At 37.7% G+C, this 18,425-nt stretch overlaps 1 protein-coding gene across 1 annotated transcript; it reads right to left on the reverse strand.

The window, feature by feature from the left end:
* Positions 1-147: 147 nt before the first annotated feature.
* Positions 148-18,413, reverse strand: ST13 (ST13 Hsp70 interacting protein). The gene is made up of 12 exons (XM_032220512.1): positions 18,038-18,413; positions 14,625-14,682; positions 12,449-12,518; positions 12,258-12,328; positions 11,640-11,706; positions 11,177-11,261; positions 9,036-9,146; positions 8,653-8,755; positions 5,260-5,376; positions 3,487-3,538; positions 1,829-1,953; positions 148-1,523 (listed from the first exon to the last, which is right to left on the reverse strand). The coding sequence occupies exons 1-12, from the start codon at positions 18,145-18,147 to the stop codon at positions 1,395-1,397; spliced, it is 1,098 nt and encodes a 365-aa protein (XP_032076403.1). The 5' UTR covers positions 18,148-18,413; the 3' UTR covers positions 148-1,394.
* Positions 18,414-18,425: the final 12 nt, after the last annotated feature.

Below are 18,425 nucleotides of genomic sequence, written 5' to 3' on the forward strand. Positions count from 1 at the left end.
AGTAATATGTCAAAGACTACCAATATTCATTCAACAATCCAATTACATTTTCCTTAATCAAAAGGAAGATTTCTCCTGATCCATAGAATACAGAGGAGATTGTGAATATTACCTCTCATTAATTAAATGTTGACAGATAAACCAAGATTCTTCAAAACCAGTCTTTATTATTTTAAAGGCAACTAGAAGTACTCTCATATTTCTTAAGCAAAACTGAAGTCATATTTCCTTTAATTTGACAAGATAATTACTATATGGATTTTATTTTAAGAATATATTGAATTTCTGAACCAGTTGAGGTTTAATTAAAAACAGAAAACATACATCACTTGTGGATTCAGACAAAATTACAAGAGCACAGAACTGGAAACATTCAAAAGCCCTAAAAAAACCCAAAACCTAATTATAACAGGCCCTCCAACACTGAGCAGATAATTAAAAAGGCAGAGACCAAAACAAGATTTGTGTTAACCACCAGTAAATATTTCATAGCAAGGATTTCAATGAGTAGTTTTTATTTTTCCTTTAGCCCCATATGTATTCATATGACATGACATTAGAGATAGATGGTGTATATACCTTTCTAATATACTGTCTAGGTCATTACCATTCATCAGTTATATTTAACCTATATTCTGAATTATATAATGAATATTACATGGTAATGGGAAACACTTTGCTTCCCTCCCTCAAACTAAGAAATTAGTCATATTCAATAGCAAAATCAGTACAAATAACTAAAGGGCTCCCAATCATTCAAGTAATCAGCTTACTGGTGTTGATAAAACATTTGCTCACTGTGACATAGATGAGTAGCGTGTTAATCTGCTCAACACTGATTGAAGTTTCCAGCCTCAGTATCATTTGTATCAATATAGTTAAAGCCAAAGCATGCAACATTTAGGATGCTTCTTTCCAGTGCAAGGATATGATCCAAGAAGAGTATATTTCAACAGTTTAAATAATTCTTGTGAATTTTAAGAATTGAAAATGAATTCTTCCAATTAAAATAAAAACAGTGAGCCTCATTTGTGTTAGAAATTAAACAGTCCAATTATCCCAATCAATCACAAACAGAACCATCATTCCTCCACTCCAAATTTCATCCCCAACCACTCTATATTTTTGGATCTACTAAGAAATAACAATTATACAATTTAAAAACAAACTGTTTTCAGTAAGAAAATTAAGGGCATGGTAGAAAGGTGGGGTGGTTTTATGTGAACCTTCCATACAGTTGTGAACTAATATTCATTTTTGAAACAAAGAGGAAAATGGATTCTATCCAGAGCACCCTAGTTCTCATTTGAGAATTAGCAGTACAATGGCTTGTGTTATTGCGATATATAATATGCGATCAATACTTCTGCCATGTCTTGCAATGAAAAGAAATTTTATGGTTGACTTCCAAATTTGGATGAAAGTTTTCCAATGAGATTCATGACTTTAGGGTTATTCTGATATTTTGACATATTTGCTGGATTCTGGGCAACATCTTGGAAAGCTGCCATTACTTCTGGATCCTGTAAAAATAAGGAAGGATTGAAATGTATCACTAGGATAGTATGATGTGAGTTTTTATGTACAGTTTATGTTTCAATCTATTATAAAGTATAGTATAAAGTAGAAAAAGTACAGTAAAATTAATAGGTACTAAGCACTTTGTTAGATTATATCTAAATCATTTCATAAAGTATGACCTGCAAAGCAAAAATCAGTACAAGAAACTACAGTAATGCAAGAATCTAGAGTGATTGGGGCAGGAGTTCTTAAAAAACAATCAGAATTCTTATGTTGCAGCATCATTCCTTTCTCCATTGTTCCTCACCTGCATGGCTGCAAGAACTTCAGGGTCACTAAGAATTTCATTGAGACCAGGCATGCTTCCCATTCCAGGCATGCCTCCCATTCCAGGCATACCTCCCATTCCAGGCATGCCTCCAGGAAAACCACCTGAAAATGTAAGGAATATCATTATAGAAAATTACAGGGGACTATATCTTAGTTACATCTTTATCATATAATCCATGAATTAATTATACCTGTTTTATTTAAATTTCCAGAGCACTTGAATAGCTGTTAAATAATTTAAAATAAATTGTATATTTCTCTAAAAGCAGCAAAATTTTGCTACATTATGATTGCTAATAGTTCTTGTTAGTAAATAGTACTGTGTTATTCATTTTATTGATTATATTTTTATTGGTCAATGACTGAAATAAAGTAATGTCTATTTTCCTGTGTTTTGTATGCTAAAATTCATGTTGCATTGTTTAATATCACAGCCTTGGATAATTGCTAGTAGTATTAGAATATTTTATATTCAAATATCAGAAATACAGCACTTCTGTATTTGTTTGATGAATTCAAGTACAAAACATACCGTGTTTCCCTGAAAATACCACCTGTCCTGAAACTAAAGCCATGCCACATTTTTCACGTGGGCAAAAATATAAGCCCACCCTCAAAAATAAACCCCCTGGACAACCCCCCTGCCTCCAGCCTGGCAGAGCACCGCTCACTGACATAGCGGTAATCCTGAAGGCGCCAAGCTACAGGAGCCGGGGGGGGGGGGGGAGAAAGGCGCTCACATTGCTTGCCGCCTTTGGGATACTGCTAGGTTGGGGAGTGGCATTCTGCATGGCCAGAGGGGGGAGTTGCCCAGCTCTCCCTGGAGCAGCTGCCGCGGCGGCGCTCTAAACATAATATCTTCTCCGGTTCCACACTCCCAAGCTCGGCTGCCGAGTCTTCCAGCAGTGGCTGCTCTAGAAGTGCGCTCTATGGTTGTTGGCTGGCTGCTGGAAGACTCTGTAAGAGAGTCTTCCAGACAGAGTGTCTTCCAGCAGCCAGCCCACCACCATAGAGCACACTCCTAGAGCGGCCGCTGCTGGAAGACTCGGCAGCCAAGTTTGGAACCGGAGATGATGTTATGTTTGGAGTGCCACAGCAGCTGCTACAGGGAGAGCTGGGCCCGGAAATGTTGAGGCTAGGAGGCATGCCTGCTGGGGGTGGAACAGGCACTCGTGCAACCCCCCTTTTCCAGCCCGGCAGAGCTCCATGCACTGACCTAGGGGGTATCCCTAATGTGCCAAGCCGCGAGAGCTGGGGAGCACCACGTGGCTTGCCGCCTTAGGGATACCCCCTAGGTCAGTGAATGGTGTTCTACTTGGCTGGAGAGGGGGTTTGCCGGGCGGTCGCTCATGAGCTTGGTCACCTCATGGCTGCTTTGCCCCCCGAGGCTGTGCCCGGATCTTCAGGAGCCAGTTCGCAAGGGAGCAGCCGCCCGACAACCCCAAAACAATAAGACCTCCCCTACAATAAGCCCAAGGCCATATTTTGTAAGTAAAAAGAAAAAAAGACCCTGTCGTATTTTTGGGGAAACACGGTAGATTTTCTTTTTTTCTCCACAAGTAAAGCAAACTATTATGATCCCAATTCATATGAAGCTCAAGTTTCTTCTATAAATGCTTTGAGATGAATACACACCCGGGAAACCACCAAACTGAGGTCCTCCTGTCTGCCGGCGAGCCTCTTCCTCCTGCAAAAATAAAACTATTTACTTGGTCTCCAATAAGAATATACAAAATCCACCATTTCAAAGATGGAACCTCCTATTTTTCCTTCAAACTTATGTCAAACTAGCCATTCAGGAGTGGTTCTGGAGTTCACTGGAAATAAATCTGTTTTCCATTTGTCCATATTCAAACAAACCAGCATATGTTAAATGGTAAACTGTTTTACAGGTAGTCTTTGACTTACAACCGGTCATTTAATGAACAGCCTCAGAAAGGGTAAAATGTGGTCAAGTTTCCTCATTAGGTTAATTTACAACTAAACAAACAACCTTGTAACATTGTGCGAAGTGGAAATCTGACTACTGTTGGGTAAGAAGCCATTATTATGTTTGGGGAAACAGAGACTTTTAAAATATGAAGTTTTCCTAATATGTTATTCCTGTAGCTGGCCCAATTTGCCAGCTCAGACCTAAATACAGATAGTATTCAACTTATGACAGATTGCTTAACAATTGTTCAAAGTTATGATGAACATCCCGAGAGCTACTTACAATTCATTTTTAAAGTTACAATAGATGCATCCTTCACAATCAGATGATTACATTTTGTGTGCTTAGCAATTGGCTCACCTTTATGGCTATTTGCAATATCCTGCAGTCAAAGAACAGTGATTTGCAATGTCTTTTGCTGGTGTTTGGTGTTACTTCTGGCTTCCAGCAAAATATACACATTGGGAAAATGTAACAAATGTAGCATTTGCTTAATGACCACTGCAAAAAATGTTGACAAATCAGGTCTAGTCACGTGATATAACCACAATGACTTATGACTGCAATTCCAGGCTCAATTACAGCCGTAAGCTGAGGACTATCTGTATGCATTTTTCAGAAGGTTGCAGATATCATTAATCCATACCACTCTAGGGGCAAAGAAAAACTTCATTTGTTGTCACGAAGAAAACAGGAGGTCATTATGGAACAAAAACAACTGGGTATCACAGTTAAGAAATGAGAACATGCACTGCACGGGTCTCCTGAATTTCTGGAGGAATCTACAAGGATTTGGAAAAGTACAGTATATGCAAGCAAACAGCATTATTGCTTCAGTTATCTGTTTCCCTACATATTCTTTAAATACAAACTATCTAGCCATGAAACTGCATTAGAATTTTTGATTTTTATTAGTCTGTAAGACACTAGGTAATGTTATTGTTTCTTGTATTTATAAAGCAGGAGACTTTGCTCAGACTTATTTATTCCAACCTCAGGCTGTATCCAAGAATTATTTTTTTCTCTCTAGATATAATCTAAAAACACTGTTTTCTGAGGTTGCTAATTATAGAAGAATAGCACCATCCTGTAGTCTGTCTGGAATACCAAATATTTTTAAATAAAAACTATTTTTCTATTTTAAAAAAATAAAGTTTGCTCTTGTTTAAATCTATTTCCCAAAAGGATGGAGAGTGAGCTGACATCCCTAATCACGTAGCTGTATACCATAAGACCAGAAGAATATATTATAGAACCTTTTTCATTTTCCTCCCCTGAATTTCACCTATTAATTATCAGAAAAAACAGCACAGCCCTCTCATACATCAGGATTAAGAATATGCCAGGTGAGGGTCTCTTGGAAGACTGTATAAATTACCAAGTTCCTAGATAGATGATGTAGCAGGATATGAATTCTTGTTTGACATCTCTAGTCTTTCCCTCTAAGGGCTAAACTATGTTTTTCAAGCTCTTACCCTTTGTGCTCTCTCATGTTCCTCTCGGGCTTTTTTTACTCTTTCCATTCTTTCTCTAATTTCTTTTTCTTCACGCTTTCGTTCATATTTTCTTCTGTGTTCTGCAATCTTCTGAGCCTAAGGTACAAGATGAATAAAATTATTTGTCGCATGTATAGTATCATTTATACGATATAATTCTAGTATTCTACAACAACTATTTTTAGCTTGTATGTCAATTCTCTCAAGAATTGTAAGGCTATAATCAACACTAATTCTTCCCTTCAACAATGTTACAGCTCCAAAATATCCCACAGAATTGTATAAGTTTGGCAATACACTACAGTCTTTTAGATGAAAATTAATTTCAGTAGAAAAATAGAGCTGAACTCTCCTTAAAAATTAAATAAAAAGAATTAATGAGAAACCATCTGCAAGTTATTTGCAGAACGAACACAGTAAAACGCTTCAAAAGCAAAAACCTCTGGGATTCTATTAACTTTCTTTCATACACAACATATAGACAAGTAGCAAAGCATTAGAACCACCAATGCCTTGAGATCTATGACAGTTAAAACAAAAATTCAGTGAAGAGAAACTTTTTATTTAATTCAAGAAATGTATGGTATTAAATATATAAAACTGATATAAAATATTACAAGTTTATAAACTTAAACTGAACTAGTTTAACCAGTGTATCATTTGAAGCGAATAGCCATATATAAGGCAATCATTCTTATTTGAATAATTTCAATTTTGTGCTTTCAAAACATAAAGCAGTGCATAATCCAATATCCACCTTATTTGAGTATCTGCTGACAATTCACAACAGGACAAGAATTACAGCCTTAAGATTATAATTATGCAGACCAATATGAACATCCTTCTCCCTCAAGGAATTATGCTATAATTGCTACATAAAAGTATTCAGAAAATTGCTTCTAAAGTTCCAGCCAGACCTTAAAATACAGATGTCACATTTGTATTAATCCTGTAAAAATCACACTGAAACATTATAGAGTAGATGCCTCAAAGTAAATCACTGGAATTATGCTTTCAATTATCAGTTTCTAGTGCAAAAAATACTTAGCAAAAATGGTACATCTTTCTGAAGAAATTGTCAGTATATATATATTTTTCATAATATTTCATTTTGTAGATTTTGCCCAGCCTAGTTTTACTTGTTTCTCGGAAATTGATAATTTAGGTTCAGAGATATAAGGGAAAGGAGATATACACTATATTGCCAAAAGTATTCACTCAGCCATCCAAATAATCAGAATCAGGTGTTCCAATCACTTCCATGGCCACAGGTGTATAAAATCAAGTACCTGGGCATGCAGACTGTTTTTACAAACATTTGTGAAAGAATGGGTCGCTCTCAGGAGCTCAGTGAATTCCAGCGTGGAACTGTGATAGGATGCCACCTGTGCAGCAAATCCAGTCTTGAAATTTCCTCGCTCCTAAATATTCCACAGTCAACTGTCAGCTGTATTATAAGAACGTGGAAGTGTTTGGGAACAACAGCAACTCAGCCACGAAGTGGTAGGCCAAGTAAACTAACGGAGCAGGGTCAGCGGATGCTGAGGCACATAGTGCGAAGAGGTCACCAACTTTCTGCAGTGTCAATCACTACAGACCTCCAAACATTATGTGGCCTTCAGATTAGCTCAAGAACAGTGCGCAGAGAGCTTCATGGAATGGGTTTCCATGGCTGAGCAGCTGCATCCAAGCCATACATCACCAAGTGCAATGCAAAGCGTCGGATGCAGTGGTGTAAAGCATGCCGCCACTGGACTCTAGAGCAGTGGAGACGTGTTCTCTGGAGTGACGAATCGCGTTTCTCCATCTGGCAATTTGATGGACGAGTCTGGGTTTGGCAGTTGCCAGGAGAACGGTAATTGTCTGACTGCATTGTGCCAAGTGTAAAGTTTGGTGAAGGGGGGATTATGGTGTGGGGTTGTTTTTCAGGAGCTGGGCTTGGCCCCTTAGTTCCAGTGAAAGGAACTCTGAATACTTCAGCATACCAAGACATTTTGGACAATTCCATGCTCCCAACTTTGTGGGAACAGTTTGGAGCTGGCCCTTTCCTCTTTCAGCATGACTGTGCACCAGTGCACAAAGCAAGGTTTATAAAGACATGGATGACAGAGTCTGGTGTGGATGAACTTGACTGGCCTGCACAGAGTCCTGACCTCAACCCGATAGAACATCTTTGGGATGAATTAGAGCGGAGACTGAGAGCCAGACCTTCTTGTCCAATATCAGTGTGTGACCTCACAAATGCACTTCTGGAAGAATGATCAAAAATTCCCATAAAACACACTCCTAAACCTTGTGGACAGCCTTCCCAGAAGAGTTGAAGCTGTTATAGCTGTAACGGGTGGACCGACGTCATATTGAACCCTATGGATTAGGAATGGGATGTCACTTACAGTAAGTCCATATGCGAGTAAAGGCATGCGAGCGAATACTTTTGGCAATATAGTGTATCTCAAGCAATCCTGACAACAGATTAGCAAGAACAGAAAATTTCCTTGGTACTGTTCTTTTCTTAATAGGAAAAGCAAGAAAGCAAAAACTATGAAGTCAGTAATGCTGCACTGGGATTTCTCACTTCCATAAGTTTTTTTCCCCTCTTTGGCTTATAAGAACCAAGTAAGATAAAGCTAGAGAAAAAGTTATATTCCATTCTGTAATCATTTTCAATGATATAGGCAGAAACATAAATGGTTCAGGGTCCACATACCCTGAGATGAACTGACACAGAAGAAAGCATTGTAATATACACAAAAACAAATGAAATCAATTCAATGTTACAGAAATAATTCAACTATATGCATTCTTATTATATATAGAAATTATCCAACATTTCTTTTGTATAATATTAAAATAGAGATCAGTACTAGTCAAATGCTACAGCTTTTAATGTTAGACCAGAAGTAACAACACAACTGTTGTTAAAGCTAGTATGTAATCATCCAGTTTATTATGTAACTAAAGAGAAGACAGTAATTTTTTGAATTATGTTATTCATAGTACTCCCTTGTGGCAGATCAGCAAAACATTCAAGCAACATTTTATTGCACACAATGTGCAGTTTTCAGAACCAATTCATACTTTAATTATCTAATCTTGTTCCCTTGTAATAGGGAGAAAATGATTTAAACTTCAAGTGTTAAGTTTTTTTTAAAAGCCTTATAATAAGTTAGTGGCAAGCTTGCAGACTATGAATTACAGTACTTTATGGCAACAATTATTAGAATTACAGAATCACAATATCCTTACAAAACTGGAGTTTTAAAAAAATCACATAAAATCAGGATAGTGTTTTAGCATAAGTTCCATAAAATATAATAGAAGTGAAATCATGAGCTAAGCAAGCCATCGTCCACATTTTCATTCATTACTTACACGTGGCTGTACTTCCTTAAGCATGGCGCTAGCTTCTTCATCATAATCCAGTTTACAGGCTAAAGCTAGATCGTGTGCAGCCTCTTCCCAATGACCCAGCAGCCTGGTAATAAAATTATTAATTACAGTCAGCATCATTTGACACAATGTTAAAAAAAATGTTAAGTCATGGGTATAAATAAGAAAGCTTTTAATAATGTCTAAATGTCCTTTAGTTTCAAGTTCTGCATTTTTAGAAATTGAATAAAATTAAAAGTTACTGTATAACATGTAGTAAAAGCAGCACATCTTAAAAGCTTTCTGTTTAACCTAGAAAGTTTTTAGTTTCTTCAGTAAGACGATTAAGATATAAAGAAGATAGGAGGGTGGTTCACTTTTATTACCTGTGAGCTTTTCCTCGCCATTTGTAGGTCTGTGCTGAATCGGGATTTATTTGAATGGCTCTATCACAATCCCTAATGGCAGCATTTGGCTTCTGCATTTTCACAAAAACACTGTCAACATGAAAAGTATACATTCTTAACTTAAAATAAATAGAATACCATATGCTTTGCAGCCTAATACTTTTAGCAATTGAGTTAAAATACTATTCAGCTCAATACACTTATCATTTGCCACAAAATTATAAGCACTTTCAATACATTTTGCATTTACTCTATTTAAATATATCTGAATTATCAAATGTTCTTATAGAGTACCATTATATAATTCTTGTTTATTTATTTTTTAATACCAATTTAGTATTTTTATTATAATAAAAGCTTAGTTTTCATCTACATTAACTGTCTTTAGATCCTTGAAGGTAGTGACTGGTACATATGTGTTGTGGCCCAGCAGGAGCCGTTGGAGCTGCCGACAGACTCCGATAGCGAGGGATCCTATGAGTCAGCTCTGGATGATGTGGAAGACCCTGGGCAGGGTTCAGACTCTGAGCAGGGACCAGAGAGGCTGGTTGGCCACCAGGAAGCACCTGAGGCATGGAGCAGCAGTGAAAGCCAAAGAGAGTTTGTCCCTGACGTCAGGCCCTGGAGCAGCGGTGAAGACATCAGGCCCTGGAGTAGTGAGGAGGAGCAAAGGGAGTTGGTCCCGGACGCTAGGCAAAGAAGGGCGGATAAGCGCCGGCAGCAATTACGGAGACTTAGAAGATAATCAGGCCCAGGTGGTTGTGATTAGGCTCCTCCCAAGAGAGTATATAAGAAGAGACTTTGGGAGGAGACCTTTTGCAGGACACAACCGTTTTACTAAAGCTGGAGAAGCTCTTGTGTGTATGTCTTTATCTGTGGGTGTCTGGGTTGCTGCCAAAGTCTTGTCTGTGAGTAATTACTGTGAATAAAGCGTGGCTAACAGTAATCTTGTGTCGGTGTGACTCACTGTACGGAGGGGGGTCAGAGCACATATGTAACCAGCGTATACAATTTATTGGGTGAATCTTCATCTTCATTGCGCTTTCGGGATAAGTGTACTCAGATACGATAAAGAACATTCCTTATTCCTTTTGTCCAGACAGCCTTGTTCAAATGGATATCAATGCGTACATCAGGAGTACCCATTTCCAATCTCCTTAAGAGCACGAGGAACCCGTTGCTTGAAGTCCACGCTATGGATCCTTTTGTGAATATTTATAGTATATTCACGAGTAACCACCTCATTGATGGCTGATTAGCCTTTCTTCTTTTCACCACCTTTCTTTGCAGGAGCCATCCTGCTTAGGACAAGCTCGGAAAGGAAGAGCCAGAGGAATTATCTATATAATTCTTGTTTAATGTTCATTAAAATTTTCTGATTCCAGGATCACTAACAGTAGGTGTTTTTAATGGCATTAATCATTATGTTCAGTTTTAACTTAAGCTGCCACAAAGATAAGCCATATGTGCTTCATTCCCATTTTTAGTAAGCCCTGAATGCTATTGTATCTCCATATAACAATAACCATTACTTGGAGGTATACAGGCTCCCAAACTGGAGATAATATATAGCCACTGTGATTAGAAATCATAAGCAGTTATTGTAAAGAGTTATAGAGGAAATAGGCAAGAAGCAAAGATAGCAAAATGTTCCTTAAGTCCTGACAAACAAAATAGTTTGGAGAAGATTTTTGCTGGCTCTTCCCTCATTCACCAGGATATAAAAAAGAGGGTAGATAAAGCACAAGCAGTATTGTAAAGTTTTGTTATTATAGCTTAGCTACAGTTCCAGTCTTCAAATCAAGGTATACAAATGCACCAGTATTAAAGAACAGAAAAAGTGGTAACCAAGATAAAACACAAACTTGGATATGGCTATCAAGAGAAAAACGGGAGATTAGCAGAAAGCTTTCATATTGCTAAAAATGCCAAAAATGATCGTAAGAACTGTAAAAATATCCTCTTCTTATTTCAGAATGTCAGTATAACAAGTTTTTAAATCATTTATTCAGTAAGAAACTTTTAAAAGTCTATACAATAATTCATAAACACAGTCCAGATTATGCTATCTTTATATTAGCTATCTTTTATAGCAGAAATATTCAAATGTAAAGTCTCACCTGGCTCTTTTGGCATACAGGATAGCCAAATGAGGATTCAATTTGATGGCTTCTGTGAACAGATCAATGGCTTTCGCAAGTTCACCTGAAAATATAAAATGTTAGTGAAAAAGAACTCCATTTTAAATGTGGAGGCCCTAGAAATGTGGAAAGAAGGGAACTGATTGGACATGATGTATAAAAATGACTTAGAAAAACAGAGACTCAAGTGGTGACCTTCCTTGGTGGTTTTATCACTAATATCTTATGGGAAGCTGGTAGAAGTCACAAATTGTAATCACATGGCTGCAAGATGCTGCAACTGTCATAAGTACCAGCCAGAATTTTAAGGATCAGTCTTAAGTATCATTCAGTATCACTGTAACTGAACAATTGCCAAATGAGAAGTTGTAACCCAAGCACTAACTCTATGGATGAATCTAATAAAAACGATAAAAGTTAATATAGCATATATAAAACTGACCTTCACTTAATGCATTTATAGCTTCCATTTTCTTTTCGTTGGCCTGGTCCATCATTTCTTCTGTAACCTAAAGAAAACAAAGGTAAAGAAACTAGAATGCAGATCAAAGTTGTCATACTTTCAGGAAACAGTTATCTGGATTTAAAATCAGATAGAACATTCACATATTACATTTAATCAAGAGCTGAGTACTGCACAAGTGTCTGCTTTTGGGCTGCAAACCAACTGCAAATGATTTTACAGTTATAAACCTGTCATCTGAACATAGGGTAAAAGATATTGCTGCCCAAAATTGACCAGATAGCATTACTTCAAATAAAAAATATCATGGTTATATCTTTTGGTTATTTCTGGTTAGACATATTCTTCCTCCTGTCAATAGCAAATCTATCTATCTATCTATCTATCTATCTATCTATCTATCTATCTATCTATCTATCTATCCATCCATCCATCCATCCATCCATCCATCCATCCATCCATCCATATTAAAAAAAACATTAAAAAGTTCATTGCTAACTGAACCAATAACAAGAAGGAACTAACAGTTGTGCACAGGCATGTTTACACTAACTGCTTTATTGATTAAGTGTGACACAGAGTTCCAAGCACTATTACCTCAACATTTTCATCTCCCATTGCCTGAGGTTCATCATTGTCAGGTTCAATCACTCCTTCATTATCCATTTCTGCAAACCAAAAAGAAAAAAGGAATTACAAACATATATTTCAAATAAGAATTCAACTTAGTTGAATTCAGAATAAAAAAAATGAATGACATCAAAGAGATTGCAATACTGGTCACTAACCTAAATCACTTTCTTCACTTTCAGGCTCAGAAGGTTTTGGTGGTTCTTCAACCTTTTCTTCTGCTTTTGGCTAAAAAAAAAGTCACTAATTAGTAACATTCTCTTCTTCTCATAGAATGCTGTGTCTATTTAAATATAAATAATCAGAGAATAAATTTGATAATTATTGATGCAGTGACATTCTTTGTGGGAGATTTTAAAATAACAATAAGTGAACTCATCCAAACTATGATATAAAGTTATAAAACATCTGCTTGGCACAGTATAATGAAAAAAAAACCTAAATCCAATTAATTAAAAATCTGTGGAGATTTGGAAATGTATATAAACACAGAATGAGGGAGTATTGAAAAGTACCTCTGACCAATAATATATTTAAATTAGTTAATGGAGGCTTCTCTTTCACAATCTCCTTGTTAGGTTTCCAAGTGATTCAAAAAAGAAATGCATAAAGTTCATCTTTAAAAACAAATTTCTTTTATTTAGATAAACATCAAATTGGCAAAGTCTGTTGTAATTCCAGATCTGACATAAACTGGAATTACACCACATAATATTTTAAGTTAGAAACATCTCTGAAAAGTCACATTCTTCAATAAACATTCAAACGCATTGACCGGTGTCTTCAAACTTCACATTCCGTTCTCAGCAGGAGCAGCCTCTGTTCCAATGGGAAAGGTGGTCACCTAGCCAAAACAATTCTCACTATCTATTCACTCCTTCCCCCCACCTCAAGAATGTGGCGAGCACAAAAAAAACCCTTACATGGTAGAGAGAAAGCAAAAAGGAAGAAATGAGTATAATAGAGAGGTAAATAAAATGGCTACACATATGTCAAATTCAGGCTCGACACTCCTTTTGCCAGTGGCTGAGAATGAAATAATTCCATTAATTAATAAATCTAGAAAATGTCAGGTACTATTACTTCCAATGATTTTTGCAGGAAAGATGACTTTCCATAAGCACACAAATATGATTAACAGGAAGTGGAGGGGGGGGGGGAATTAAAAAATAAACTAGGAAGTGTTGATGTGGAATACCCTCTGTCAGGAATAGAAGAATCTGCTTGAGCAGCAATGTATTTACCTGGAAGATTTTTCCATAGTACTATTTTATACAGTGATGTGTGACCATAAAATCTATTGGTCAGCATTATTTGTCTATTTTTCCAATATGGAAAAGGTGATCAAGATATATAATAAGGTGTAGGATCACAGGAAGCAAAGAGTTTCATGAACCAAACCAAATTCTGAAGGTAAAATAAGATTGCAAGAAAAAACGGATAATTTTTATAATGTTTTCTGCAGGGTAAAGTTACATCTAAGAGAAAAAAAGGGAAATGTAGTCAATGCATCTAGGACAGGGGTGTCAAACTCAAGGCCAGGGGCCCGGATCCGCTCCATGGGGTGCTTAGATCTGGCTTGCAGGACAGCCCTGGAAACAGCAAAAGACTGGCCCGCTGTGCCTCTACCAGTGAAAAGGAGCTCGGGAAGGCTGCATGTGGCCCTCCCGCGCTCCATTTTCACTGGCAGAGGGTTGCAGGAGGCCATCGCAGCCGAAAAAGGAGCGCGGGAGCCCGTTTTCACTGGTAGAGCGCTTGGGCCACCACAAGCGCCCCCTTGTCACAGGTGACATCGAGCTGGCCACCACGAGCCCCCCCCGAGGTTAAATACAACCCTGATGCAGCCCTCAAAGAAATTGATTTTGACACCCCTGAACTAGATGATGTTGTATTAGTTATTATAAATATCCTACATGTGGGAAATTGCTAAGAACTCTCTGTAAATATTGTGATCTGCTTCTGTCTCTTCAAGTTTCCTTAATGTTATCTTTTTATAATGATAGATGGACGGACGGACCAACAGATGGATGGAGATATATACATATACATGTTTTGTTTGTATTTTACCTCCAGTCTTATGGCTGTAATAAACTTTGTTGGACTTAGACTTTCCATTACCCTTATATAAAGATTTCTTTATATATCTCATATTTGGAGTAATAGCAAATTTGAATTACAAGAGTTCAAGGTAAGACATGGGGAATGAAAATAAGATGAGGTTACCTACCAAACCTGTAGAAACATGTGAAAAAACCCTCTTCCTTTGCAGATAATAAAAAGGGGCAATATCCCATTTTTGAAGTTTTGTACATTGTAACAAAGCTTCTTTCTTACCTCATCAGTTGTTTCTGTTGAAGTTTTGCAAGGAGCCGGTGGTATTGTACCTCCCATGCTTTATAATAAAAAAGAAAAACACCATTAAATATGAATATAACACGTTAGCTTAAGTTAAATAAAGCAATATATAGGATCCATAATATCTTGTGGTAAAGATCTGTTTATGAGCTCAAGAATTAGCAGGGCAGAGTTGTTGTGTTTTTTGCTTTGAATATATTGGATCTAGTTAGTTTTCTAAATTATTTTTCAGGAATGCTTTAAATTTCAATACTAAATTGTTAAGACAGACATCTTCCCACTTTAAGGAGAATAAATTACACTATCATTTGCAGCCTTCTGATCTAAGAAATATGGAAAAAACTATTTAGGGATATTTAAGAGGATCCTATTCTAAGCCTAGCTTCATAATACAGGAATAATTATCGTGAGCACAGAAAGTTATTCTCTTTAAAAGCATTTAATTCTGAACTATAGAGTACATAATGGGGGAAATACTATTAAAGAAAAATAAAATGCACATCACTCCCAAGTACTTTTCTAGAGCAAAGGGTGCTGATGCTCAAATACACATTTAATGTTTCTGTATTTATCCCCAAAACCTTCACTTTCCCTACCTGATTGCCCTCAAAATGCCCAACAAAAATGGAGTGAAATTGTACTTGTGCCCTATTAAATTCATGATGATATGCCATATTGCATCATCTAGAACAGGGGTGTCGTGTAGTGTAGTGGCCCATAGACCAGATGCGTCATGTGCAGGCCATGCCCACCCCAGCTCTGTTAAGGGAAGAAACATCACGATACATCACATGACAGCAACATGATGCCAAATTTGATACCTATGACCTAGAATCACTGTTTACATTTATGAATATTTTCTAAAATGAAAATATTTGCTGTATTGCATTATTTTCCTTTCCCTTTAAAAATATTGCAACTTAAAAATGGTGTTCAATTCAAATGTAACACTTTTCAATTGTCTTGAAACTTTTGTTTCAAGACAATTTTAGGGAAATGATTACAACTGTAAATATGTAGTATAAATCTTTGATTTGCTCATTTTTTTTAGCTAAACATTCGTAAATATATTCACGTTTATGCTCATTTATATGCTAAATGAGGCACATTTAAGACTGATCATTGGAAGCTGGAATCTACAAAGGGCTAATTGATAATCAACTAATTCAGAATTATCTCACAATCTGCCCCAAAATCTTAAATCATGGTTGCTCACCCTTTTGGCTAGCATTGAGTGAAGGGGAATTGTCTTGGGCCGCATATAAAATATATAATATAGTTAATTTATGTAAACAAACTTTTTATTTTTATTATCTTGTAGGGCCGTATTACTAGATGTCCAGGGGTGCAGGTTGGATCCACCTATCTTCACTGATCTAGATGTTTTCTACTTTCAGCACCTTCCCGAATGTTGCTCCAGTCATGATGGTTAGAGATTACACCACTAAAACCCAACAAATCTAGAAGACCCTAGATGGGAAAGGCTGAACTAGCTTCATCACTTTAGCTACAGTCAGAAATATAATGGAAAGCCTCATCTAGAGCATGGCTCAATGCCACTTTGAAATCAATGTTTTTGAAATGTCATGGAGCCATTAAAGTCCAGACCTGCTGCTCCATTCTTTTTGTAGAACCAACACTACTTTATGAGGTTTGTTACTAGAATATGAAAATGTCCTAGTAATTGACTGAATAAAGAAGAGTCTGACTGCTCTCAAGCTACATATGAGACTAAGAAATAAGAATCCTGCTGCAGCAGGCTGTAAACCCAACATTTTAGATGTACAGAAGTGAAAGGGATGTATTTGCAAAATTCATAAATCTAAAGTGATGGCATTCTCTGAAAGTCATGATTAACTTCCAGCAATTGGTATATAAGCCATGCAGCCTAGAATACAGAAGATAGAACAACCGGCAGTATTAATGCCCACTAATAGCATGATCCTCCATGAATTCATCCAGTGTTCTATTAAAATTGTCAAATTGTCATTACCATAAATGCTAGCACTGAATTTTACAGTCTTTCCTCACAGAGGAGCTATTCTAACTCCTTAGTTACTGTCAAAGAACAAATTGGCTTTTTGAAAAAGTGGCTGCAGAAAGTAAAATGGGTAAACCAGCAAGGGCTTTTAAGCAGAGATCCTTTATAGCTGTGAAGAAGCTCGTTCCCAAAGCATTATAAATAGCTTTTGACTTACAACCATTTTTTATGACCAAGGTTAAAATGGCACTGAAAAAGTGGCTTATGACCCACTCAGCATTCCCATGATCATGCAATCAAAATTCCGATGCATGGCAACTAGCATGTCCATGGTTGCAGAGTCCCAAGGTATCTGGGATTGCCATTTGCAACTTTCCCAGCAAAATGAATGGGGGAAACCAGACTCCCTTAACCACATTACTTGTTTCATGACCATGGCTTTAAAAGGTTATAATATTGACCACAACTCAACCTCTTTACTTAGTGCAGAGGTTATGGGCTCAATTTTGATCATAAGTTGAGAACTGTATAGCATTTCACTGCTAAGGTTTTATTGCTTAGTATGGAATACATAATTTGAGAAAACTACTTTTTGTCACATAGAAAAAACAAATCTTCTAAAGTGAAGCAACTATAAAGTTGTCTTCATCATAGAAAAAGGATTTAAGAAGGGGATGGGGGGACACAAAGAAATGTACTTGTCATTTAAGATATCAGAGTTTGTTGTGTGAGCATATTGGATATACTAACCATGATAGTCACATATATAGCTCCAGCAACTGACTCTAGGGCGGATATAATTTTGCATATAGATATGATATAGAAAGCTTTAAAAATATCCTTTCCTTCATATAAAGTATTTATCAGGCAAACAATTTCAGTTCTAAAACCAGAGCACGTTAAATGACACGGAAGATCCTTGTGAATGTTAAACCTTCCTAGATTTTTTGGAGGTGTGTGTGTGTGTGAGTTGAGTAACCGGAGGCCAGGTTCCAACGATAACGACTAGGCCTTGCCACGAAAAGCTCAGTGCTCCATTCCCCAAATCGTCTCTGATTTGCTTCAGAGGCGAATTAAAGGCGTCTGACAGCGTCAGATCAATGAAATCCTTCAACCTCTGAAATGTACAAGTATTTAACAAGTAGGAGTAACTCTCTGTAATCCAGCCGCCCTTGTTTCCCAAGTTCTACAGGCGATCCTACGAGAGACAAAATTCACCCTAACCCTTAAAGGAAGATCAGAACAATTTAGCCCCAAAGATTCACCATCTCAGGACCAGCTCCAACAACTTTTACTACGGGGTGGGGGTGGGGAACCAAAGGGGCAGCAGTCAGAGAAGCGGGAATAAGCACCGTAGCAGCCCCACCTGTTTTCCGCTCGGGCTCCCCCGGTAGAGCAGCTCCATGCTTACCTCTCTATCCAGTCGCGAAAGAAGGTCAGATCCTCGGAGTGCAAGATGGCAGAATTCTGCTTGCAGAGTTTCACGAAGGTCCGCAGCTCAGTCAACTTCTGCGGGTCCATGGTCAGCCTTCCAGTGCCACGCCGCGCTCGCCGCTCCCACCGCTACAAGCTTCTCTCCGCGGAGGAACAGCCGGAACTCCCAACCTGTTTCCCCCCACCTCAAGCAGGCCTTGCCGTCCGTCACGCGCCGCACAGCGCAACGGCTCCCCCACGCCCTCTGGCAAGCTTCCCGTGGTGGTGGGAGAGACTCCCGCTCTTGGCGCTCTACTCTCCCCGCGCCGCCGAAGCTCCTCCCCCTCTTCCCCCGCCTTCTCACGAACCGCCCCTCTTGCCCCCAT

Source organism: Thamnophis elegans, chromosome 7, assembly GCF_009769535.1.
Source record: "Thamnophis elegans isolate rThaEle1 chromosome 7, rThaEle1.pri, whole genome shotgun sequence".
NCBI lineage: Eukaryota > Metazoa > Chordata > Lepidosauria > Squamata > Colubridae > Thamnophis > Thamnophis elegans.